The sequence below is a fragment of the Chanos chanos genome, chromosome 7 (assembly GCF_902362185.1).
Source record: "Chanos chanos chromosome 7, fChaCha1.1, whole genome shotgun sequence".
Classification (NCBI taxonomy): Eukaryota; Metazoa; Chordata; class Actinopteri; order Gonorynchiformes; family Chanidae; genus Chanos; species Chanos chanos.
Genome location: NC_044501.1, coordinates 30,479,511 through 30,506,600, shown reverse-complemented (window position 1 = coordinate 30,506,600; position 27,090 = coordinate 30,479,511). Strand labels below are relative to the sequence as shown.

The window sequence follows — 27,090 nt, the reverse complement described above, 5'->3', positions numbered from 1 at the left end:
ACAGTGATTGGAACAGCTTAGGCACACTCAGAGTGAACTGCAGAGAGAGGTTTAAGTTGTGAATGAGTGTTTTAGAAATGAAACAGAAATAATAAAAAAAAGTGTTAAACAGAAAATATTGAGTATCAATGTTCTATTTTACTGTAACTATTTTTTTTTTTAATAATACTGCAGAGAAGATGTAGTTTTGCTTTTTTCATGTCTGTAATCCCACATTAAAAGTCATGGAATGTTTTTATAAAAACCACTGACACAGTTGGTGACTTTTATTAAATGAAAATAGAAGCTTGCAGTGGATTGAGTAGTGTGAACCTCTGAGAGCTGAGCTGCATTACGTTTCAAGGCACAGTTGTGTACTTACAGCAAAAAAAGTACAATGATTCATTTATGAATCCATTTTATGGCAGGAAACTTCTCTCCCTCACTCACTCGCGCTCTCTTTTTCTCTCCCAAACATATACACACGCGCACGCACACACACACACACAAAGACACACACTCTACATGTAAAGACACAGTGCAATATTCAGTCCCATCATTCAGCTTTGATATGCTGTTCATGATTTCAGAAGTGATATCTTTTTTTTTCCAAGCTAAAAATATCAAGACAGATCTATGGCAACAACCAGTGAATGTAGCTTTTTAGCATGTAGCTTTTCTTGCTCCCTCGTTCCAACCACCTTGAGTTCAACTTGATAACTTCAGTCAATGTTTGCCTCCCGTAATCATTCAAAGTCTTAATATAAGCCAAATGTCTTCCTCTTCCAAAACCTTGGAAGGGAGACAGGGAGGTTTACTTGTTTTTGTTCTTCAAACATAAAAAAATCACATTTAAATTATTAATAACCAGTGGAGAAAAAAAAAAAAAGAAAGAAATTACATTCATTTGGCCTCTCGTTCATCAGTACCACAGCTTCGCATGGAGGGGGTTTACGGAAGGCTGGAATGGAAAGAGAGTCTGTGATTGGCTGAGAACTCTAAATGGGTGAAAGAGTCTGTCTCTGTGATTGGCTGAGCTCTGGATGCCACACGTCTACGATGAAGATGAGTCTGTAGCTGTCCGCTTCCTGCCACACCTCATGCTCGAAAGAGTCATCGAAAATCAGCACTTTCCCTTCCTCCCATTCTCTGTAACACACACACACACACACACAACACACAACACACAAGTCAATGCAGTTCTGTTGCTTATTTTACCTTTCCTGTTGCTATATATAAATTAGATTGAATTAACTAAGCTGAGTAAACTACTTTTTTATACAAACTTGTGCATCTAGTACTTGATATTGCCCTTTGAAATATTTTATAATAATAACTGTGTTTACTACTGATGGTGTTGGAGCACATGAAACGTCATGGTTGTGGTTGTTAGTGGCTAACTCACCTGGTTTCGTTGGTGCAGCGGATGCGACATCCTTTGGGGGGGATGATTAGACCCAGATGCATCCGCAGCCGACAGTTAGTGGGACCAGTGTGAGGCCACACGTGAGTGCCCGGCTGCATCACAGAGAACTTAATCTGATGGAGAGAGAGAGAGAGAGAAACAGGGTGTTAAACAGGTAGTTAGTCAAGTATGAGGTAAAAAAAGAGGCAGTAGTTTTGTCATTGTTTGGGTCAGATGATGTGAAGCTGTTCACTGCTGTGCTGTACCTGGCCCCTCTTACAGCCTGTGGCCTCTGGGTACCGCTCCAGCAAGGCACAGGTCTTAGGAACACTATGACACGCTGAGGCAAGCTTCCTTCCTGAGAGAGACAGAGAGTGAGACAGAGAGACAGAGACAGAGGGAGAGAGACAGAGACAGATCAGCTATAACATGTGCGTGTATGCATTTGCGTGTGTGTGTAGCGTGTAGCATGAGTGTAGTGTGTGTGTGTATGTGTGTGTGTGTGTGTGTTACCTTGTTGCCACAGTGTAAACTGGCCCCAGTCTCCTTTCTCTCTCAGATTCTCGTCCTCTGGTAAGAAAAGCCCACTGCTGCTGTCCAGTACGGACAACGCCTCATCTCGAATGGTTTTCCAGTTCCGTTCCAGTGTCTGGAGCATACAAACAAATATTTATTAGTTTATCTGCCTAAACTCTCCTCTGTGGCTTGGTATCACTGTCTCTGATTAGGACAGGTTGAGTAAACTAGACACAATGTTCCAGTGAGGCTGTTCAGTAGGATAAAAAACAGTGTTATAGGAAGAAAACATATTGTTCCCTGAGGGATAAAGAGGATTGTCTGACTTACCCTGACCAGGTCAGTGTATCCGGTTTCTTTGGCGGTCCACCAGGGCTGAGCACGGAGTCCAGGCACATTGTACAGAGAGCGCTGCCACACCGAAGCAAAGTGACCATGCCTGTGACCAGCTTCATACCAGTCATAGGCCTAAACACACACACGCACACAGACGCACGCACACAGGGGAACGCGCACACGCACACACATCAGATTAAACGATATAAAGAACCAGACCACCGCAGAATCAAAATGAAAAAAAACACTTTAGTCTACAGAACATTTGACTGCAAACACACATTTTAACCACTTATCCCCTAAAAACGTGTAGAAATAATACAAATTTCACTCTCTCTCTGCTTTTTGTGGTTACTCACACTCTTGTCTCCCACTCTTTGCAGGGCGTCTCCCAGGTGGAAGTAAAAGCGGCCGTCATCTGTCCCAGGAGCCCCTGACTCCAATCCCTCCTGCAGGAGACACACAACACTGTGTTACTCCCTCACTCCTCCACTGTCTGATACACAACACTCCATTACTCCCTCACTGCTCCACTGTCTGATACACAACACCCTGTTACCCCCTCACTCCTCCACTGTCTGATACACAACACCCTGTTACACCCTCACTCCTCCACTGTCTGATACACAACACCCTGTTACCCCCTCACTCCTCCACTGTCTGATACACAACACTGTGTTACTCCTTCACTCCTCCACTGTCTGATACACAACACTATGTTACTCCCTCACTCCTCCACTGTCTGATAATCAGTACAACAGAGTCTGAACATGAGTAATGAGATATTTTATCAGGAGGACCCCTTTGCATGACACAAACAATAAACAAACACACACACACACAAACACAGCACAGCCAGATTATGAGAGGGAAGGAATGTGTGTGTGTGTGTGTAGCGTGTGTGTGTGTGTGTGTGTGTGTGTGTGTGTGTGAGTTTACTCACCCTGAGGTAAGGTATGCTTTCTGCTATCTTGTTCTCAGCTTTCAGAATGAAACCATAGTGAACTTTGGCAAATCCATCACTGGGTGCCATGGCTAAAACCTGCAAGAAAAAAAAATCAAATTAAAGTCTCCTGCATGTTCAGCACTCCCAACTCCATCATTTTCTTCTCCCAATCTGACATAATCCAATTCATTCACCTTCGACCTGTAATCTCTTAAACTATGAACTCTAAATCCAATTGTCTTCTTGTTTAATCTCAATGACAGGCGGGATAATTTTAAACACAGCCAGTGCTCCTGGAGTCCTCACACAGGGCTTTAGTCTTGTCAGAACAAGCTCACCTCCTCATAGACCCGTTTAGCACCTTTATTATCTCCCAAAAGCAGATGGGCCACTCCCAGGTCGTTCTTCAGGGAGATGTCATCGGGAAAAATCTGAACGAGTCGCTCCAGCGTGGCCAAAGACCCCCGCATCCGACCTGCACAGAGACAGAGGAGTAAGAGAAAGAGAGTGTGTGTATGCGTGTGTGGGCATGTGTGTGCATGTGTGTGCATGTGTGTGTGGGTTTGGAGGCAGAAAACAGCAGATGTATCTGTGCATACCTAAGAACTGTTGTCTGTCCGCACGTCTCTTCAGACTGGCTCTGATCAGATCTGCAGGGGCGTCCGGAAGGTCAGCTGCTTCTCTGTACGTGTTCACCGCCCGAAGTAACATATCGTTACTGCGTAACTTCTCGGCCATGTCATCCTCTGTCTGGATGCACACACACACAAACACACACACACACACACACACACACACACACACACACACGCAAATCGATATGATCCACAGTTTACATGACTGATCATATCCTGCACATGATATTACATATTTGCCATACATCTATTGACCCCCAGGTGGCGCAATTCATGTAAAAAGATATATTTGTCAAGTATCTTCCTTTGCAGGATTGGAGGTCAGTTCACATATGAGTTTATCTAGTAAATAAAAGAGGGACTGAAATAAGAGGAAAAAAGTGAAGAAGAAGCAGAACTGGAGATTCTGTCTTAAATTCCAAGTCTTTATTGTCAAGAGTGGTTTCCCTTACAACAAATTCATTCTGAAGATTTGAATAGGAACCGAATCAAAACTTGACCACTCTACCTGTTAGATCCTTTCTCCAACGAAGCTTTTGGATAAGGAACTATAACCTCAGCCAATTTACATGCTCGTCAGAGCAATCGCAGGTTTGCAATGGATATAATACAGATTTGTGACTTTTTTTGTTTATGTACGTTGGTGGATGCGTGTGTGTGTATATATATGTGCGTCGGTGTGTGTTTTACCTGCGCTTTACCATAGCGACACCTGGGGCTCTGTGGATATTTCTGGACGAGACCTTCAAAAGTTCGCAAAGCCTCCTCTATCTTGCCCTGCAGAAACAAACAAACACACAAACAAACAAACAAACACTAAATATCAATAACACCTTCAAATGATTGTAAAGTGATGCAATGATCAAACAGTCTTTTAATGTGTTTTCATATCTGAAAATAATCACTATTATGCCACTTAACAGACAGGACATCAGGCAGGGGTGAGATGTTTTTACGTTCTGTCTAGAATTTCAGACTGAAACAGGTTTTTGTTTTTTTTTCACCTTTTTACGCAGTTTCTCTGCTGCATTGATCTCTGCTTTAATTGTTTTGTCAAATTTATTCAACAATTTGGGCTTCTTCTTCTTAGCTGAGGAAAGAGACAAGAGACAGACAGGAAGTCACGATGTCATCACAAATGGTGAGAAAACAAAACCTATATTTGACTCAGGGGTTAAAAGTCCACTGTGTGAACACAATGCAAATTGACGGTCAAACAGACCGACTGACCTGTTGGTGTTGCTGTAGGGTCTGAGTCAGGGGATAATTCAGGTGCAGTCTCTGATTCAGGTGTGACCTCAGGAGCACTCTCTGTTTCAGGTGTAGATTCAGGCACATTATTTGATTCAGGTACAGATTCAGGAGTCTCTGTTTCAGGTGCAGATTCAGGTACAGATTCAGGCGTGATCTCGGTTTCAGGTGTAGATTCAGATGAAGGCTCTTGTTGAGCTAATGTAGTATACAGGGAAACAAGAGGGTTAAAACAATTTTTTTGAATATAGTCAAAACAACTCAGTGTAACAATAAAACATGACATAAAAATGTTCTTTGTGTGTAGTTGTGCTTATCTTTGACAGTGAAACACACCTGTTTCCACAGTTTGTTGTGAAACCAACTGTTCAGCATACCGCTGTGTCTCAGCGAGATCTATAACACACAAAGACATGTCCATTACAAGTCAAATAAAAGAGAAACACACACATACGCAGAGACTACTAACTCTATCAGTACCATGCGGCTGAACTCATACAAAATAATCGTATCCTCTATCTGGTTCTAACCCAACCCACATAAAACCAAGCAAGCACAGCTTTCTAACTACATACTTCATCTAACACTCAACAAACCGCAGCTGAAAACGAAGCAAACGAAAGCTATACAACGGAAATTTGAATTTAATTTCAATTTAAAGATGGTGCTAAGATGGATGGCTGTTTGATTTTAACGTTTTACGCTTCAGATGTTTGAATTCAAACTTCTGTTTCTCTTGTCTTACCATCAGTTTCTTCGGGTGGTGGTTCCACAACTAACTCTGCAACATGAGAAAGCACATTTAATTTATCAGCAAAGTCAATATATTCTAATGCCTCACAGCATTTACTAAATCTGAAACAGCTGAGTTAGTTGTTTAGCTATTCACTATTTAAGCCAAGAAATTTGAATGCTATTAAATGTGTGAGTGTATTTATATTGTCCTACGGTGGACCTGTAGCACTGAGTCTGTTAGACTTTGATGTGTTCACTCTGTGTGTGTGTGTGTGTGTGTGTGTGTGTGTGTGTGTGTGACTTCGAAAACTACAGTGAAACACAGAGAAGTGCCATGAAGCACCTACACCAACAAATCATCAAACAGATGAAAACACACATTCACTGTGTAATGCATGAAATAAAAGGACGTGTGTGTGTGTGTGTGTGTGTGTGTGTGTGTGTGACTTCGAAAACTACAGTGAAACACAGAGAAGTGCCATGAAGCACCTACACCAACAAATCATCAAACAGATGAAAACACACATTCACTGTGTAATGCATGAAATAAAAGGACGTGTGTGTGTGTGTGTGTGTGTGTGTGTGTGTGGAAGCCCAGAGTGACAGAGTGAAAAGGCTGACAGTCTGTCTGTACCTCCTGTAGAATCAATGCCATCCTGGGATTCCTCATCTGCAGGAAACAGTCATACATACATACATACACACAGTAATGTCAATTATAGTTAGAACCCTTCCATTTTCAGACACGTTATTCAAATCAGACAACAGACAGACTAAAACCTGTTCATGGGGGGGAAAAAAACAACTTTGGGAAGTTTGTGTAGAACGTACAAGAATTCATTAATGTAACCATAGTGTCTGACAGAATGTAACATCCTACACAATTAGAATTTCACTCAGTGACACAGTTACTTACCATGAGGGCGGAAATCCATATTTCCGACTGACCTGTCTGTAAGCAGAGAAGAAACAGTTAAACTATAGAAACTGAAAGCTCTAACAAAGAAAAGAAAAGAAATGAATACAAGAAAACATACTAAGGAAAGTTTGAACATAAACCACCAAGACAGAGATAGGTACGCAAATGTTCGACTGAAAAAATATAACAGAAACAAAATCATGCTCAATAGCAAGTGAAACATATGAATGATGTCAGGAATGAGGGAGTTCAGAGAAGTGCTAGGTCAAGTCCACAGGACTGGTCACATCCAAGACTGACACAGAAATCGGACAGTTTAAAAATTCAACAATATCTGTTTGCTTCCCTCTGGGCAGAAATGTCGGTTAAATGCATAAATACAGACGATGTAATAAGATGAGGAAGTTGGGAGATTTGGACAGAAGATAAAAATTATGTAACTGGAAAAAAAAGGGAAGAAAAGAAAAAAGAAGCATCAAAAGTTAGAATACTTACCAGACGTTACAACTTCCTGTTCTGAGAGACGGATTGATTCTAAACGTTAAAGAAAGCAGAGATGAATTAAAAGAGAGAGAGAGAGAGAGAGAGAGAGAGAGAGAGAAAGAGAGAGAGAGAGATGTCAGTAAATGGGGGGGGGGGGGGGGGTGACAGTGACCAGGAATTGTGATAGCACAGGTGGTGTAGCCTCACAGCCTGTGTTAGTAGCTTTAGTGTTAGAGCAGCATGGTCTGATAAGGGTCAATAATAAATGTGGACTAAGTGTTGGACGGCTGCAGCTTCTACTGTCTCTGCCCTTTGTTGGACTGCATTTAACCCCAAACTGCTCAAGGAGGATGGGAGGGGGCAGTGGTGGGGGCAGTAAGTCACCCCTACTTCACCTACCCTTTACCCTAGTAAAGCAGCCTTAAAAAAAAAAAAAACAAAAAAAAAAGCCAAGCTTGCACAGCTGGCGTTCCGCGGTTAAATAAAGGGGTAAAAATAACAGTTTCTCTTACCATCAGCAGTGGTTTCAGGGAAGAGAGATTCTGTAAATAAACAGAGTTTCTAAATTTCTCCTACATAGCCTTAAAAAAAGCACAAAAACAATTCCGCATTCTGTATTCCTGAATCTCGGATCAGACTGCGACAGAAGCCCTAAATGTTTAAGAACTGTTTCATATCGCTTATAATCGTCAACTGCTCTAGAGTTACACCAGGGACGATTATATTTTATTTCAGTCATTTAACCGTACACTGAAATGTGCATACCACGATATCGCTGAATATCGCATCACAACATGTCCTAAACGGTATGCGTGTATAAACTCGGTAAAGTGCGGTCTAACATTTCACGTTGAAAATGACTGAGTTACATTCGGACGGTTTGATTTTGAGGCCTGAAGTCTGAAGAGGAGCATTTCACACAGAATCACCCACTCACCATCGCTGGATTCAACCACGTGACCCTCCAGTCCTACTACAGGCCCCTCCACGACGTCCGTCTCTTTTTCTCTTCGTCCTTCACTCACTTCATCCCTCTCCACTGATACTGATGGCCCTGAGAAAAGAGGGCAATCTACTGATATTGCTCTCTCCCTAGTCATTCATAATAACTTCATAATGAACTATCAAAGACAGTAGTCTGCCAACACTATTAACGCATACGTTTGCACGACCTCTTATCATGACCAAATTCTTCCAATAAATGCTAATCTGGGCCACTATGAGTAAACATCTGAAACCAGGATAATCCCTATGAGTACAAAGACCAAATTCCATTTAGTGTGGGTTACTTGTTTAAACAGAAAGCAAACAGCAAAGGAGGAAATCAATTACTGCTCTGTTATAGCTGGCCAGAATGCTTCGTTATCAATTCTGTGATTCACAGGGTTCACAATCAAACACAGTCTGTGAACCTGTTCATATACAGAGAATCACAGGTGTCAGTGAGGCCACAGTCTTACCTGCTCCTTCCGACGGTGCATCCCTCGTTACCGTGGCTATTGGCTTCTCCTTCAGCCCTGTTTGTTTTGAGATGTGGTAGTGAAATGTTCAGACTCTTAACCAATGCACCATATAATGTAACATCCCATTCAAACTACCAACATACCACCCCTTACACACACACACACGCACGCACGCACATACGCACAGTTTAAAAAGACACACATATACATACACACACGCACACACACGCACACACACACAAACACACATGTGCCCTGCCCAGTCTAAGGAGAGTCTCAGTCTATTTCTAATATGGGAGACTGGTATGGAGAGTGAGTACTACAGTCTTTGTCCTATATCCACTCAGCCTATGCCTTAACAAAAAAAAAAAAAACCAACATTATCTGCACTGTTTGCAGCCACACATAGACTGAAAGATTATTTGAAAATATGATTATGTATATATACGAGTACATATATAGCTATCTATAGACAGAAAATTCCCACCATCATCCTTTCTACCACTTTCACACACACACACACACACACACATAATATGTCTGAATACAAGGTGGAAATTCATTGAAAGTTACTGGAATGTACGACTGACTTGGGTTCAGTTTTTCACTCCTGATCCCCTGAGTGTGACTTAAGAAAACATTAGAAAAAAAAAAGTAACAAGTGAAACGCCACTGTGATCTAAGCTATGATGGGTTTTTAAGAACTTATTTAGGACACACACAGCCAGGCCCTGACACACACAAATACCAGTCCGGGAAACAATTAAAACAAGTGAATATATCCAAGTGACTAAAAACAGATTTTAATTAAAAATTAAACGTCCACATTTTTATGATGACATAGACCTCCATTCATTACTAAAGAACAGTGAAAACAAGTTGAGAGGGATTAACAGTTGAATCTGTCTTAATATCTCTATAAATATAAAACCACACTGTTTTCATTTAAATACTGAAGTCAGACAAAACTATAAGGAAAATATCTATATCCATAATTATAAAATTATGTTACAACTTTCTTACAAATTTCAAAAATAGTGATTACTCCTTACTACCTAGAGCACACAACACTCAAATGTAAATGTGGAAAAGAGTCTTAGAGTAAACGTCCAGAAAACAAGATTCACTTCATGTTGAACTCCATAAAAAATTCACAGTGTCTTGTTTTTTTTTGTTGTTGTTGTTGTTTCTGTTTTTTTCTTTACTGTGTATTGCAGTACTGAAGCCGTCTTAAAAGACTTGGATCAGTCATATTAACCAGAACTCTCTCAGCAGACATGCTGAATGACCAAATCCTGGAGCCTTCTGCTGACAAGTCTACATGGTCAGTGTAAACAGATTTAGCTCTGTCGCTTCTAAATCGGGTTCAGGTTTAAAATGAGGTACAGTTTATATAATCTCTGGCAATGGCTGAGGTTAAGATTGAGTTGCGCCCAGTCGGGTTTGGAGGAGATTAAATCTGTGGGGTTGCGATTACTACAAGTTTCAGTTAACAAGTTCAAACCTGTCTAGGTTCATATCAGGTTCCCGCTACCGTATCCAGGTCAAACTAAAGTTGATGAAGTTCACGTTCATTTCCGTTAACTCCTAGTTTAGCAAAAGCACAGAAGTTCAGGTCAGGTTTACACTGAATCTGTTCACATTCGGACCAGGTTTCATTCAAGCCAGCACCGATTTAGATCAGGTAGTGTTAAGTCTGTTTGGTTTGAAAAAAAATCTAAATTGTCTAAACTCTGATCATTTCTTGTTTTTCTTGGATGAAGGTTTGAGGAGATCCCTAACGGAGATTTTCTCCTCGTTTGCTCTTTTCTCCTCTTTCCTCTTTTCTCCCACTTCAACCTTCTCAGATTTTGACTGTTCAGCCCTCTGTCCTTGGTTAGTTACCGATTTTTTCTCAGATTTCGCCTCTTTGGGTTTCTCTGTTTTATTCTCATTTTCTCTCCCCCTTTCTTTGGTTGATGTTTCTTTCTCCTTCGCTTTCTCTTTCTCCTTGGTCACTCTCTCTTTCTGAACCTTTCCCTTAGTAGAGCCATCCTTCTCACTTTGGGCTTTTTCTGCTCTTTCTTTTTCCAATCTGTCTCTCTCTATTTTTTCCTTGGATAGTCTTTCCCGTTCTTTCTCAGCCTTAGTAACCCTTTCTCTCTCTGCTTTCTCTTTCTCTGCCTTTTCTTTGGCTAGTCTTTCTTTTTCCACTCTCTCTTTCTCTGCCTTTTCTTTGGCTAGTCTTTCTTTTTCCACTCTCTCTTTCTCTGCCTTTTCTTTGGCTAGTCTTTCTTTTTCCACTCTCTCTTTCTCTGCCTTTTCCTTTGCCAGCCTTTCTCTCTCCGCTTTCTCTTTCTCTGCCTTTTCTTTGGCTAGTCTTTCTTTTTCCGCTTTCTCTTTCTCTGCCTTTTCTTTGGCTAGTCTTTCTTTTTCTGCTGTCTCTTTCTCTGCCTTTTCTTTGGCTAGTCTTTCTTTTTCCGCTGTCTCTTTCTCTGCCTTTTCCTTTGCCAGCCTTTCTCTCTCCGCTTTCTCTTTCTCTGCCTTTTCTTTGGCTAGTCTTTCTTTTTCCGCTTTCTCTTTCTCTGCCTTTTCTTTGGCTAGTCTTTCTTTTTCCGCTGTCTCTTTCTCTGCCTTTTCTTTGGCTAGTCTTTCTTTTTCTGCTGTCTCTTTCTCTGCCTTTTCCTTTGCCAGCCTTTCTCTCTCCGCTTTCTCTTTCTCTGCCTTTTCTTTGGCTAGTCTTTCTTTTTCCGCTGTCTCTTTCTCTGCCTTTTCTTTGGCTAGTCTTTCTTTTTCCACTCTCTCTTTCTCTGCCTTTTCCTTTGCTAGTCTTTCTTTTTCTGCTGTCTGTTTCTCTGCCTTTTCTTTTGCCAGCCTTTCTCTCTCCGTTTTCTCTCTTTCTGCCTTTTCTTTCACCAGTCTGTCTTGCTCTGCTTTCTCTTTGGCCAGCCTTTCTTTTTCCGTTTTCTCCTTTTCTGCTTTCTCCTTGGCTGGTCTTTCTTTCTCTTGTCTTTCTTTCTCTGCTCTCTCTTTCTCTGCCCTCTCCTTGGCAAGTCTTTCTTTCTCTTGTCTTTCTCTCTCTGCTCTCTCTTTCTCTGCCCTCTCCTTGGCAAGTCTTTCTTTCTCCAGTCTTTCTTTCTCTTGTCTTTCTTTCTCTGCCTTTTCCTTGGCTAGTCTTTCTTTCTCTAGTCTTTCTTTCTCTAGTCTTTCTTTCTCTAGCCTTTCTTTCTCTTGTCTCTCTTTCTCTTGTCTCTCTTTCTCTTGTCTCTCTTTCTCTTGTCTCTCTTTCTCTGCTTTCTCCTTGGCTAGCCTTTCTTTCTCCAGTCTTTCCTTCTCTGCTCTCTCTTTTTCTGCCTTTTCCTTGACCAGCCTTTCCTTCTCTGCTCTCTCTTTCTCCAATCTCTCTTTCTCTGCTTTCTCCTTGGCTAGCCTTTCTTTCTCTAGCCTTTCCTTCTCTGCTCTCTCTGCCTCTTCTTTGGCTAACCGTTCCTTCTCTTCTCTCTCAATACGCTCTTTTTCTCTCAATTCTGCCTGTCTTTTCTCCACTCTCTCTTTTTCTTCTCTCTCTTTTCTCTCTCTCTCTTCCCGTAGTTTGGCCTCAGCCTCCTCTTTAGCTCTTTGAGCTGCAAGAGCGGCCTGTTTTTCTTCTTCCTCTTTGGCCAGGACACTGCGAACTTCTGCCAGCGCCATTTTGGCTATCTTTTTAGCTTCAATCTTCTCATGAATCATTCGTAACTGCTCCTTCAGTGCTGCCTTCAGCTTTCGCCCAAGTTCTCTAGTCGGATGTTCTGTAGGTAGGACACAGTGCTCAGTCTTTAACAACAGAACATTTGGTTTGCGCGGTCATGCTAAAGCCCAGCTCGTGCTCTGGAGAAGCCAGTGTTAGTGTCTCCATTGAAACTCAAACACAAATTAAGCATGCTGCTTCTAGAGCTATACTTCAACCACACAGCTGGAGGACTCTAGATGCCTATCATTGTCCAATCAGAAAAGAGAGCTCAACAGAGCCTCTCGCTTTTAAGTTAATTGCCCTGAACTGTAGATGCTATGCTTTAACCAGGACACTGCTCCCCATTTGCGGCTCTTTGGACAACAGACAGATCCAAAGGGGGGTGGGGCTTGGGGTCACCAGTTTTCTGATGGGCTTTGGCGAAGCACTGCATTCCTATGAAATTACCAGTGATGCATATACAGACACTGGGACACACTTTGTCAACCAATGCTATGCTATTATGTCCAAAAATAAGCAAAAAAAAAAAAAAAACCTGTAATAGATCCGCTGAAGGCTCAGCATTTTCAAGGTCGCAGGCATTCCTCAGAGCAACATGGGTTTCACGCATTACAAGATATAAGATATAGTGTGATATAATGTGTTAACTCCATTAAGGGTGCTAGGTATCATAGTCTCCGAGCAGCGAGACGAGCTAAACTGGGTGGTATAACCGATGGCAATGGCTGATTATCACTGAATATGTATGTTACGCAAAAGGTTGCACATAGTAAAGTCTAACTGGTTAGAAATGTTTTTCTCAGTTAACATACCAAGACCACACAAACCGGCAATTAGTATAGTCAAATATAAACCATAGAGAACCAAGCGAAACTTCAGTGCCTCCTTTGAAAAAAAAAGACTATAAAAATTGCAAACAAAAGGCTTTGAGCCACAAAACTGAAAAGGTTTTCAAGTGTTTCCCTCTATAGTAATTGTTGTTAGTTCAAATAAACCCCAGGAACTGAAAATCCACATTGATTCAAAAGACAAAAGCTAATTCTTCCATTAGCAATCGATAGCACATAAAACTGATTTACGTCAAGCCCATTGTAGAGGACTTTGTTAGTCACTGGTTTAGAATGAGCGGCAATACTGACGATATGCTGTACCGATGCAGACATAATATCGTCATATTAGCCACCGTTGAGCTAAACCTGCTTGTCTTCCATTAGAGCAGTCATTCAAAAACAACCTCAAAACCATCAATGCATGTTACTCTGAAAACCTTAACAAATGAGTTACTCTGATATATGCTGTGCGAACATGCAAGCAAACACAGGCTCCACTCCAAACTGCCATACGACTACATGCTCAATACCTTTAACTCTCTTTGGAACTGCCTCTTTGGGCTTCTCATCTGTAGTCAAAGCGGAAATGAACATGAGTGAGAGAGCAGTTGTTGTTGGGGTTTGTTTTTTTAACACGTAGTTTTCTACGTGCTATTTTCTGTTAGCATAAAGCTGACAACGACGCTTTCACCCAGTACTTCGGGCATTCACGCAGACAGAGCAACAGTTACAGAATATCAAGAGTCTTTTAATCTCGTCCAAGCACAGCAAGCATCTACAAACAGGAAGCCTGTTTTTAAAATCGTTTTCTGAAGTTACTTTTCACATTTTTTATGGCCAGATAGACTCTGTCCGCAAATATGGACCGGACAGCTCACCAACCAGTCAGAGTGTTTTCTCTCATTCCCACAGAAGGCATTGATGAATCACAGAGCAGGGACATAAATGGCTCATGAGCCTTCTCAGCTCCAAGAAACAAAACTCATACTATTGTCAAATCTTCATGCATTAAACTAGACTCAGTTTAAGCCATTCAGTTGGTCCTGTATGAACTCATTTTGCGCACAAATGCAGCATAAACCTGTCCAAAGTCCCTGGACAACTCATTCGCTCTAAAAAACACTCTCACAAACAACCCAAACAGCAACAAACATAACAACCAATCGGAATCAGCCAAACTATAAAATAACCAATAACAGCACAGACAGAGAAGACTTGGTGCCACAGGAATGCCAGCACAGAGCGCCGCTCCTTTCAGAACAAATGCTTGAGGTTTTTTCGGGGGGTTTGTGGGGGGTGGGGGTTAAGATACCTTTGACGGGAGTCTTTTCCTTAGCTGTCACAGCACTGTCTTCTGGTGTAAATGGAATGAATGTTAATATATTAATAGCAAAAATAAATAAATAAATAAATAAGATGATGTTTTATCAGCCTCTAATGTAATTATCACTAAGGGTTAATGTCCAGACACATTCAATACCTTTTGGTTTCTTCTTTTTCGGGACTGAGGTCTCTAACACCTTTTTATCTGTTACTGATTTATAAAACAGTCAGAAAGAGACATCAGAGTTATGACCCATGGACAAACAGCATGCTCAGTTAAAAAAAAAAAAAAAAAAAAAACTGGATTATAACTTCCCATAATTCAGCTAAACAGAGATGACAATGAGAACATACAGACACAGCAATCCATGCCTGTTTCTGACAACATGCCCAGATACAAAATGACAGGGAGACCTTACACAAACACACACGGCCAAACACTGATCAGACTATAAATCTAAATCGCCGTAAACAAGCACAATTGGACCATTTCACATGATGACTACGGTGTGAGATGCTGTAGAGCATTGCAGGGAACACAGACAAATGCAACACAACCTAATGGAACTGTACAGAACACAGACAAATGCAACACAACCTAATGGAACTGTACAGAACACAGACAAATACAACACAACCTAATGGAACTGTATAGAACACAGACAAATGCAACACAACCTAATGGAACTGTACAGAACACAGACAAATGCAACACAGCCTAATGGAACTGTACAGAACACAGACAAATACAACACAACCTAATGGAACTGTACAGAACACAGACAAATGCAACACAACTTAATGGAACTGTACAGAACACAGAGAAATGCAACACAGCCTAATGGAACTGTACAGAACACAGACAAATACAGCACAACCTAATGGAACTGTACAGAACACAGAGAAATACAACACAACCTAATGGAACTGTGCAGAACACAGAGAAATACAACACAACCTAATGGAACTGTACAGAACACAGACAAATACAACACAACCTAATGGAACTGTACAGAACACAGACAAATACAACACAACCTAACGGAACTGTGCAGAACGCAGACAATTACAACACAACCTAATGGAACTGTGCAGAACACAGACAAATACAACACAACCTAATGGAACTGTACAGAACACAGACAAATACAACACAACCTAATGGAACTGTACAGAACACAGACAAATACAACACAACCTAATGGAACTGTACAGAACACAGACAAATACAGCACAACCTAATGGAACTGTACAGAACACAGAGAAATACAACACAACCTAATGGAACTGTGCAGAACACAGAGAAATACAACACAACCTAATGGAACTGTACAGAACACAGACAAATACAACACAACCTAATGGAACTGTACAGAACACAGACAAATACAACACAACCTAACGGAACTGTGAAGAACGCAGACAATTACAACACAACCTAACGGAACTGTGCAGAACACAGACAAATACAACACAACCTAATGGAATTGTACAGAACACAGACAAATACAACACAACCTAATGGAACTGTACAGAACACAGACAAATACAACACAACCTAATGGAACTGTACAGAACACAGAGCAGATCAGTGCATGTGACAGGCAAATTTCTCTTATTATCACAAGACTATACAATAAAGTGCATAAGGCCAGTGATAAAGTTATTGATTGCAAGAGACTGTGGAGTTGAACTCAGACCCTCCAGAGAGCAGACACAATGCTATGCAGTTACACGTCGGACAGATGAGAGCAATTTTTCAATGGACCGATCTGGTGACAGAAAACAGGCTGCGGTCGGGAGTCGAATCATAAATCAGATCCCGTCGGTTCTGGACATACCATGAACTTTATCCTCGAGCACCCTCACAGCCACACTCTCCTCAACCTTTTGGTTTTCGGGTTGAAAGAGTGCATCAACGAGGAAGACCAGGGAGTCTTTTACCCACTCGTCTGCAAGAGCATCACACAGCTCAACTAACACAGCACCATCCTCACAACTGACAGTGGATGATAAGCCTGACAGCACGGGAAAAGAGAGAGAGAGAGAGAGAGAGAGAGAGAGAGAGAGAGAGAGACAGAGAGAGCAATAAGAAAGAAAGAAAGAAAGAAAGAAAGAAAGAAAAAAAGAAAGAAAGAAAGAAAGAAAGAAAGAAAGAAAGATGGCAAAGCAGATATTGAGCTGAAGCCTGAAGGGCAACATGGATCAGTATGTGGTACTTTACACTGATGGCACAGTATACTGCTGTGAAAAAATTATATACTGTCATTCTGATAAAGCACAACTGAACTGAGAGAGAGAGAGAGAGAGAGAGAGTGAGAGAGATAGAGAGAGAGAGAGAGAGAGAGAAAGAGTGAGTGGGGGGGGCAGAGCTATAGAGAAAGCTAGAGAGAAAGAGGGGGGGACAGAGAGAGAGAGTAAGAGAGAGAGAGAGAGAAAGAGAAAGAGAGAGAGAAAGAGTGAGTAAAAGAGAGAGACCTCTGCTTGTCCATGTTGCCCTTTGGTTAGAAAGCATAAGCAATATGAACTTTTATGGGAAACTCTGCATCCCTCTATGCTGTTCTAATTCAGGCGCCTTGAGTCTATTCTGAGACCTGCACAAATGAAAATGCAAGATGCTCCCGTCAACACACCAGTGCTTCCCAATTCCACTTCCTGCATGAGATATTTGTCATTACACTACGAACATGCAGAGCCAAACCCTATAACAGAGCGTTAACACAGAACCACAGTGTGAGAGAGTGAATACAGGCCCTATTACGGCACACACTGCACCTCTCTCTCATAATGTAGAACACTTTTGTATTAACCAAACAAACAAGTAAGAAAGCTTAAAAGAGCAAGAGTTTTATGCAAAGTAAAAAGAGCTTTTACTTTGTGGACTACACAAATAGCTTTCTTTCAACAACTTCAATTAGCCTGAGATTCTTGCTTAATCAGTGTGTGTGTGTGTGTGTGTGCGTGTGTGTGTGTGTATGTGTGTGTGTGTGTGTTTGAGCAAGACCAACTGTTGCTCTCAGCAGGACACTTTGATAATCTTTGTTCCCATTATGATCTGTATCAAGCTTTTGTTTCCTGTTTATCTGATGTCTCAGTTCTTAGGTGCAGAGGGAGTACCCACTAGATCCAGAACGAAGTATCTATTCAAATACGCTGACACAGCATGTCTGTTGCTATGGAAACGCCACTTGGGCTATCTGTAAGGGAAAAAACTCTGAACCTCAGTCAGTCGTACCAGAGAGACACGTATGGTCAGAGAGAATGAAACACTCACCTAGCAACACTTTGGCATCTTCCACATCAAAGTCCCCATCACCGTCTGCATCGTACGGACGGAGACCACCTGCCAATCCAAGCACAAAGAAAGAAAGAAAGAAAGAAAGACATAAAGAAAGAAAGAAAGAAAGAAAGAAAGAGAGAAAGAAAGAAAGAAAAAGAGGAAGGAAGGAAGGGGGTAAGAGAGGTAGAAAGATAGAAAGTGGGACAGAAAGAAAGAAAGGACGAGAGAGATGAGCTGGTTTGGATGATTGAATGAACATGTGCTTCTGTGCTTCTGTGTGTGTGTGTGTGTGTATGTGAAGTGACAGCATGTGTGACCATATAATTTACAGTGCGTGCCCCTACCTTGTAAAAGCTCAGAGAGATTAAACTGAAGCTCCTTAGCTCTGGCTACATGCAGCATTAAAACATACAGACACACAGAGAACTATCACTACAACTATAACTTTATCAAGACATTACTGAGAGGAGGGATCATAGAGGAGAAGATGAGAAAACCCTCTAAAACACACACACACATGCACAGACACACACACTCACGCACACACGCACACACGCACACACGCAGAGGAGTTAAAAGACAATCACATTTGTTATAATTACAAAAATCAGCATTTCCAATCATGAGATTCAGTCATTCTGTTAGTAATAAGTAAAGTACCATCTTATTGAGACCTGAAGATATAATTGGAAAAACTACTGACGAAAACCAGTCACATAACAAAAGAGGAAAGGCCAGAAGACAGGAGAGCGAGGGTTGACATGAACAGAATGAAACAGAGAGAGAGAGAGAATGTGTGTGTGTGTGTGAGAGAGAGAGAGAGAGAGAGAGAGAGAGAGAGAGAGAGAAACAAACAATCACTTCACTGTGAAAACGCACCAACAACAGTGTCATAGTCAACCAGGTCGAACCAGAGGACAGCCACAGACATCCAGACGCCCAGCAAGGCCAGCACAAAGAGCCAGCTGAAAATGGAGTGTCCTTCTGACTTTCTGCTTGTCTTACTCACACTGACCGACTGGGGCTCTGCAAAGACAAAGACACACACGCGCGCACACACACACGCACACACAAAATCATGGTGAATCCCTTGATTTTACAGACATGCTTAAAGGGGGTGGGGCAACGTTTGAGCTGGGGGAGGGGCTAAATAATGTAGTCAGAGATTCAGACAACAGGGAATGGGCAGAGAAACAGAGGTCTGAGGAGAGCAATGCAGGGCATGAAGAGGGGAGAAGGTAAGACTTAGTGAATGGAAAAATACGTTAGGGATAGAGAGGAGATAAGAAAGAGGAAGTGTTTACCAAGCACTTCCTGAAAACTTCAGCCGCACAGCTTTTGAAAATTCATTCTGAAATTTTTCTGTTCACTAACACACACTGTCAAAAGCTTATTAATTATGGATGAAGTTGAAGTGAATCTGTTTCGTCCATGCAAGGAAAAATGAAACACACACACACACACACACAGGTGCTGTTATAAAGGAAATCCAAAGGTAGAAGATACAGGTGTGTGTGTGTGTGTGTTACTGCTTGAGGGACAGTAAGCTGAGATGAAGAAGCAGCTGAATATTACACTTGCAAAGGACAAAAGGGGAACAGAGAGTTAAAAAATAACTCAAGGATCATGTAGCCCAGAGACAGTAATGCATTCCACTCAATACTGCCAAGGTCACCTATGCGCTAAAATACACACACACACACACACACACTAACATATAGCATACACACACATCAGCATCAACAGCTTCGTTGTTCTATCAAAAGCTACAGTGATAAGCCACAACAATGTGAGCAAAGCCAAACAGGACAATGAAGTTCATTCCAATTAAGCTAGTGAAAGCCAAGCAAGTTAAAACACAAATAATAATAAAAACGCTGTGGATTAAACTGCAAAAATTGAGTCGAGTAAACATCTGCGATATTAAATTTCCAAACATGGAGTTCTGCTCCATGCGCACCCAAAGCTTGTTGTTAGTATCCTATTCAAGACTCTACTGTATAAATAAAGGTGGGTAGGAGAGTGGGGGGGGGGGGGGGGGGGGGGGGGGGAGAGAGAGAGAGAGGGAGAGAGAGAGAGCAGCTGTATCCATGACTCAGTGACATCTCACTGATGCATTGTCAGTGAATTAGTCACATACCTCCACACACACACACATACACACACACACAGCCAAACACACACACACACAGAGCCAAACACATTCTTGTTGTGAATAAAACATTCATCAAATGCTTTCCTAATGAAGATTCACTCAAATATACACATAGTGTGTGAATGCGTTTCAAAAAACTCAAATCAGACTTTAACCTTCACACAAAATCTTCTCGAACGAAAAACTAGGATACAGACATGCAAACGCTTCCAACAGATTATTAAACATCTCCCTGTGACAACCACAAGTCAGTCTACCTGTTACTGCATCCATTTTCATCCCATCTGCATTAGTTTCTGCCATTCTCTGAGTTTTAATGCTGTCCCAAGGGAAACTGTATGAGAAGAGCAGATGGGTTTCTGCTGAAATGAAGCCACAGCGCTAGCTAGTTCAGCTGCAACTCGATACATACTCTGCCCAGTGGGTATTTTTAGGGCGAGTGTGATCTCACACCCTCTACTGGGCCACATATGGAGAAGACAGTTAGAAACTTTTACTCACGTTCACAAACACACCCCTTCAGTGTCGATGATACGCCCTCGCACCTCGACAAGTGCTGTCACCATGGATATACATCACTTTTCGCATCTGACAGCTTTTATCACCGTAAGTGTAGCTGTGTCTGACTAACACCCTTCCATTTCTGTGTCTCATGAGTAGACACATCACCATCGCAAATCTTCTGTCCCCCTCAGCAACAGACATAAACACTTCTACGGCCACGCTTTCTGACCTAGACATTGCTACGTAATCTATATGTATGAAATTGCTGCTATGTTAGCAATACTTCCTTGTCGACCAAAATAGCATTTACAGAAAAGTTTTCAATAGGCTTCAGTAATAGAGCAACGCTTTGTCTTCAGTAGGAAAATTCTCAAAGAACGAGGTTCAATTTTGCTTTTTAAAAGTGTAATAATATTGAAATCCCTATAGTATGCCAAGTAATCGAGACGGGACAGCTCAATGTAGCATTTCATAGTTTCATAATTTTTGCTTTCTACAGAAAACTGCGAGTAAAATACAATGTGTTACATCGTATTGTATTATGGCAAACTATTATTATCTCATATCTCATTCTATACTAACTAAAATGTCTTTATTTTTGTTTCATGGGGGGGGGGGGGGGGGGTATAGCATGGTGTTGACATAGTTATATTTAGAATCAGTGAAAAACAGAGAAAAGAAATGAGGGCTAGGGACACCCGTTTAGATGATTCTGATGCAGTAATGTGTGAATTAGATGCAGGTATCTGCAGCAGCTCAGATCCGGGACGCAAAGACGAGAGAGGGGCACGGCGGGAAGGTCATTCCATTGCTCTAAAACGTCTCGCGTCTTATAAGAATAGGTCTTAAGAATTATATTTTCATCCAGTTTGTTGCAGTATGTTACTCCTTTACATGATTGCGTCTCAGAGCTGGCTGAACTTGTGAATACTGACGGAAGTTAAAGTTAAAACACACCGACAGGAAGCTGTTGACTTTTTTTTTTTTTTTAATTTTGCCTGTGCGTATTACGAGCTGACTGGACTGGCAAACAGGAATGAAGGAAAACCAGAGGTGCTGGCGACATGGTCACTAAGGGCGACGCTACTCACCCAGATTCATGTAACCGCTGAGACATAAGAAAAGCATCCCAGCGAAGCAACCAGATACATTTCAGTCTGCTTCTTTGCATATTTGATTCCGTTAAGCTTCGGGTTATGTGAAGGAAATGTTATATCAACGAGTTGAAAACTGACCAGTGTCTTCGTTTTGAAGCACTTTGAAGTGCCGGTTTCATTCCGAACAGTCTGAAGTTCCCCAGGCCTCGATTAAGTATGAGAGAGCATCATCGGACGACACCGTATAAAAAACTAATAGAAAGATATCCATCATTACCTTTTCTATTCTGATTACGATCTTTCTTCTTAGTCATGGCTGTAGTGAAGGGACACTGCGGTAGAACCTGACAGCCTACAAATAAGATGCTCTTTGCAGGTTTCCTGGTTTCGTACAATTTCCCAAGAAATCTCAGATAAAAATCTGTAAATGCTGCTGTAGTCCAACGTTAACCCTTGTGATTTTGATGGACAGAAAACTCGGCCAGGCTGCATTGGTGTAAAGTGAAGTAGGTGGGATTTGGGGATCCAACAGCCAATCTGCTCTGTTTATCGCTTTTGTGATTGAAACGCTTGGACCCGTGCGCGTATAGACCCACCTCCTCATAAAGCAATAGAACGTGGCAAAGTAGGAGGTGTGTTTTTCTCGCGAGAGTTTTTAGCGATTCCTGCACAGTATTGGAAAAATATGGCACAACTACATCACTTTTCAGCACGTTGGTGTCATGTTTACAAATGCGGAAATTAAGCAATGGACCAGTTTGGTTCGTCATCGTGTAAAAATCTATTTCTGTACTACGGCCGAAAATGACAAAGGGCAGATGCTACAGTCTCCCTGGCAGGTTACAATGTCAATATCCTCAATGTCCTATTAGTGACATTTATATTTGTCTCTGGTTGAAGCCGACTGGCGTTATTTTGCGGACAAAAAATAAAAGTCAAGACCTGTTCAAATATACAGTAACAGTTATTGCAATGATATATCATGAGACTTAGAGGTGGTCATACTTAACGTTGTTTAATTTCTCTTTAAGTTCTACTACTGATTCTAGAGAGATCATCCTATAGAATTTACAACCACGAGAGACAAACTGTGACAAACAAATGCAAATTTATGACCAGAAAATCTTCTCATAACTATGATCACAAAGTTTCCATCTGATCATCAGTCCATCTGAGTGATTATTAACCTTGGCCAGACAGAAGATATACATTAATAAGAATGTAGAGGCAAGTTGTAAAGTGTGTTTCCCTGTAATATACGTCAAGAAAAAAAGTCAGATGCTGCATGTTCTATGTCAAGGGTATTGTGACTTTATTAAAGTTATTGTATCAAAACAATAAGAGCCCACATTTAGATGTGCTTGGAATACATTTTGTTTGAGCTTCCGAGACCATAGAATCTTTGTTTCTGACTGCACGGGTGTAGAAGTTTTAGATAATTGACACAGAGACCTTTAAATATGAGAATTCACTTGTTCAGAACAATACAGAATACACACACGCGCTAGCACACACATTCATGGACACACACACACACACACACACAACAACAACAACACCGGCCCAGAGACTTAGAAATTTCCCGCAATGTGTGTCATATACTAAAGAATTTTTTTCAATTACTAATTTTTCTTTATAAAATTGTTTGCTTCACTGCATAGCTTTAAAATGGCTTTCAAATAGTGAATTTAGCTGTCTTATTTCATTTGGAGATTGAAAATATTTTCGTAATAATCACAGGCGATATTCTGAAGGTATGTAATGTTATCTGAAGAGAAGTCATATTATTAAGTTGAGTGATTATTTCCAGCACTTCAATATCTAAGCAGAGAAATGATAAAATGCTGCAGGTCACATACGTGGGATAAAATCAGAAATGGAAGAGAAGAGTTTTCACAGTAAGCAACTCAGAATTGAGACAAAGAAAAAAAAAAGATATTATCCCCATCTCTCTCTCTCTCTCTCTCTCTTTTTCTCTCTCCCTCTGGTTCTCAATCCTCTCTCTCTCTCTTTCTCTCTCACTCTAACTCTCCTCATCACACACATATACACATTTTACCCAAACCAAAACATTCCAACATTCTTACCAGGATTCAACCCCATATGACAGAACTCAAGACAAACTTTCTCACTGTCACCCATTCAAAACCAGCCTAGCCCCATACAGTCTGACTCAATCCATGTTACACTTCTGGAATGGAGTGATCCATCAGGCTCTTCACAATACTGGATGACATCCTTCAGTGAAAGAGAGAGAGAGGAAGAGAGTGTTGGTGGAGGATGTGTATAAACTAAGAAGAGCTACGTTGAAAAAAAAAAGAAGATTTTTTTGTAAGATAGAAGAGATTTGTGATTTTACATAGTGATGTCTATCTATAACTCTCACCTTTTCATCATGTGTTCAAAAATGACAAGCGGCATGACTGTAACCGTGACAACACCCCCACTGGTGTTTAAGATGTCTGAGATCTGTGAGTCCTGGGAGAGGTAGAAAGAGAGAGAGAGAACCATGACCCACTTTAGGGTAGACAGCACCTAATCGTTCCATTTATTTTAATAGTCATTATTCAGTTTTCAGCGGCTTGTGAAAAACTGATTTTTTTTTTCTTCAAAATGTAATACAATATATCAGCAGAGTAATTACAGTACAGTCTAATTATCGGTGACTGTTTAATTTAACTATTATTTTTTCCAAAGGGTAGACTGAGAGAAGAAGAGACAGAGAGGGTGAATGGCTTAGGGCTCACTGACCTTGAGTCCGATGACATTTTGACCATTAATCTCACAGATTTGTTGGTCGGTGAGGAGGCCATTACGTGCGGCCGAGCTGTCTTTCACGATGGAGGTGATGCGACCTTTCTTAAAGATGAATCCCAGCTGGCCGTTCATGTCCTTGTGCAGAGTGACTGTGCGCTCAAATGGCCTACATTTACAGAGAAAAAAAAAAAAACCACTCACACGGCTGGCAACATCTCAGAAAAGGACTTAGCAAGATAACTGTCCTACATATCTGTTTCTATGGAAAATTTTTGTCTCGTTAAGAGAAAAGCAGCAAGTGTACGCCTTAGAGCCATACTCCAGAGTGCAGAGGGACCGTTTTTAGGTCTCAGTGTACTTAACTGAATGTCAGAATATTTCAGAATTGCTTGTTTATGGACGGTTAAGTAAAGGCCATGAGACACAAAACATGCTATAAACCACACTATTATACTGTTGTGTTCACTGTTACAATGTTACTGTGACACACCCTTCTGTGTCTAATTGGTTTGTCAATTATTCAGCAGGGGATGCAAGCTGTTCATGAATAAAGCATTTACTTTGGGTGCTGAGTCTAGAAAAAGTGTCTACCAGTCATTTACACTGAAAAGCAACTGAAATATTTTTTATATAATAAGTTTGCATATATGTGTGCACGTGCCTCTGTGTGTATACAATGTGATGTGATGTGGTGTGTGTGCATGTGTGTGTGCGCGAACGTGCGTGTGTGTGTGTACCTGTCTCGCACGGCGAGTGTGATCCTCTCGGGACTGGCATTCTTCAGAGCGCGATGTGCACGTTCACTAGTCCAGCCGGCGCACGACTCACCATTAATCTGTAGAATCTGATCGCCAAACCGCAAACCACCCAATGCTGCTGCTGTGTTAGCCTGAACCAACTGCACAAACACACCCTGAAACGCACACACACACACACACACAAATACACACACACATCACATCACATTATAGTGAAGTTCATCTCCAGTGAAAGGCACAGTGAAATGGAAACAACTAAAACCTACGGCACTCTTGAAGGTTTTCTATTGAGACCACTGCTATTCTCACTACAGGTTTGTGCCCTTTGAACTGACAATTTGATTCAATTCAGTTCAATTCAAATGAATTCAATCCAAATAAATAATTAATACATAAATGGGCTGAATTTCTATGGTATTGTACACAGGAAATGTCCCCTGTATTGCAGTAAGTGTGATTCAGTGATGCCATGCACAGGATAGTTTACATTGTCTATGGCTTTAAGGCGGAGCCCAATCTTCCCATCCATGTCCTTGCAGAGCACCACCTCCCTGACTCCCTGCCGAATCTCCGCCCGACACACACCCACATCGCCCCCAGTTAATGGAGCCGCTGCCCAGTTTGAACTGGATGACCACAGGCTCACAGCCTGCACAACAACAGAATGAGAATTATAATAGCAGGCTCTACACTCACACACACACTCATAAACACACAGATATGATGCAAAACCCTTCATACGTTCCATGTGTACTTAGCTATATACGTCCGTATGATTAAAGTGATATTATTCACGAGTAAACATATTGCTCACACAAAAATGCTGTATAATTTGTTGGGGAAGGGAAAATGGGAGTTGCTTTAGTGTACTCACCCCAGTGCCCTGGTCAGGAGCTGAAGTGGAGAGAGTCTGTAGTGCATCTGCACTCAGATTCAAACCCATAAACTCACTCAGCTCAGGGTACAACCTGGAGGAGCCACCTAATCTCCCACACACACACACACACACACACACACAATTATACACTTCACCTATAGAGAGTTAAATGCCTTCAGAAAGACTGTATATATGTGTGTATTTGGTGTAAACGGATTAATGCACGTCACTGCAGTAAGCGCTCTCACTTGTCTCCTCGTCCGCTTTCTCGTTGAGGGTGGAGTCAGACGCAGGCAGTGCGGGCACTTTTGATGGACTAGCAGACAGAGAACTGTGCGTCTGCACGAAAAACAGAGTCAGCAAAATAGAATCAACTCATCACACATTCAGAAACTAGCAGGGCCACACGTTTTGTTTTGTTTTGTTTTGACTTATTGGTAGTCTCCTTTTTAAAACCGGTCATGATCTGATTCACCAGTAGATGAACACGTCTATCTGTCACATTAGCAGTAATTAGAAATAGACTAACCTGCATGAATTTATCCACCTTCATGTCCTCCAAAGACGGATATAGTGACATGATGTCTCTCGGGTTTCAAATGCTCCGGATCAGTTACCTAAGAAACACACAGGATAACTCGAAAACCATAGTTCAACGACCTTAGACAAGGACGTTAAACAAAAGCGCGATTATTGTAAAAGACAACTATGCAATACATTTCGAGAATTAAAACAGTGGCCAAAATAAACCCGCAACTGTGACGTAGCCAACGGTTGCATGCTCCTTTTGTGTTTGGATACAGAGCAGATGAGCATGGGAACCGAGGAAACGCGACGCAACCAAAATAACAAATTCAGTTATATATAAATATGTATTAAATACAACAAGGCATCTCTAGAGAGCGTAATGTAACGTAATGAAGTGGCACAGAGAAATGGATTCTGTTCGGGAACGGGCGGACTCGCGCTAGGAACAGGGTAAACAAATACAGTCATTAGATGCGCATAATAATCGCGGCAACTCCCGCTCCGCGCGTTAAGACTGCAGCGGTAAGGAGACATTGTGTTCTGTTAAATGACAACATAGAAGAAAAAAGACAAGCAAATTCGCGCGAATGTGAGAACGTTTTAA

General features: G+C 41.4%; 2 protein-coding genes across 2 annotated transcripts; both read right to left on the bottom strand.

Annotated features, from left to right (window-relative positions):
- Window positions 1-265: 265 nt before the first annotated feature.
- Window positions 266-21,992, bottom strand: unm_hu7910 (un-named hu7910). The gene is made up of 23 exons (XM_030780404.1): window positions 21,844-21,992; window positions 18,690-18,836; window positions 17,805-17,873; window positions 8,666-8,722; window positions 8,143-8,259; window positions 7,718-7,747; window positions 7,218-7,256; window positions 6,720-6,755; window positions 6,438-6,473; window positions 5,814-5,849; window positions 5,405-5,464; window positions 5,048-5,266; window positions 4,822-4,907; window positions 4,508-4,594; window positions 3,782-3,932; window positions 3,521-3,657; window positions 3,180-3,278; window positions 2,596-2,685; window positions 2,231-2,368; window positions 1,898-2,033; window positions 1,651-1,742; window positions 1,385-1,518; window positions 266-1,128 (listed from the first exon to the last, which is right to left on the bottom strand). Exons 1-23 carry the CDS (start codon window positions 21,878-21,880, stop codon window positions 978-980), a joined length of 2,184 nt encoding a protein of 727 aa, XP_030636264.1. The 5' UTR covers window positions 21,881-21,992; the 3' UTR covers window positions 266-977.
- Window positions 21,993-23,749: 1,757 nt separating this feature from the next.
- Window positions 23,750-26,538, bottom strand: sdcbp (syndecan binding protein (syntenin)). The gene is made up of 8 exons (XM_030779173.1): window positions 26,488-26,538; window positions 26,207-26,297; window positions 25,956-26,062; window positions 25,569-25,730; window positions 25,061-25,236; window positions 24,318-24,489; window positions 23,953-24,044; window positions 23,750-23,804 (listed from the first exon to the last, which is right to left on the bottom strand). Exons 1-8 carry the CDS (start codon window positions 26,536-26,538, stop codon window positions 23,750-23,752), a joined length of 906 nt encoding a protein of 301 aa, XP_030635033.1.
- Window positions 26,539-27,090: the final 552 nt, after the last annotated feature.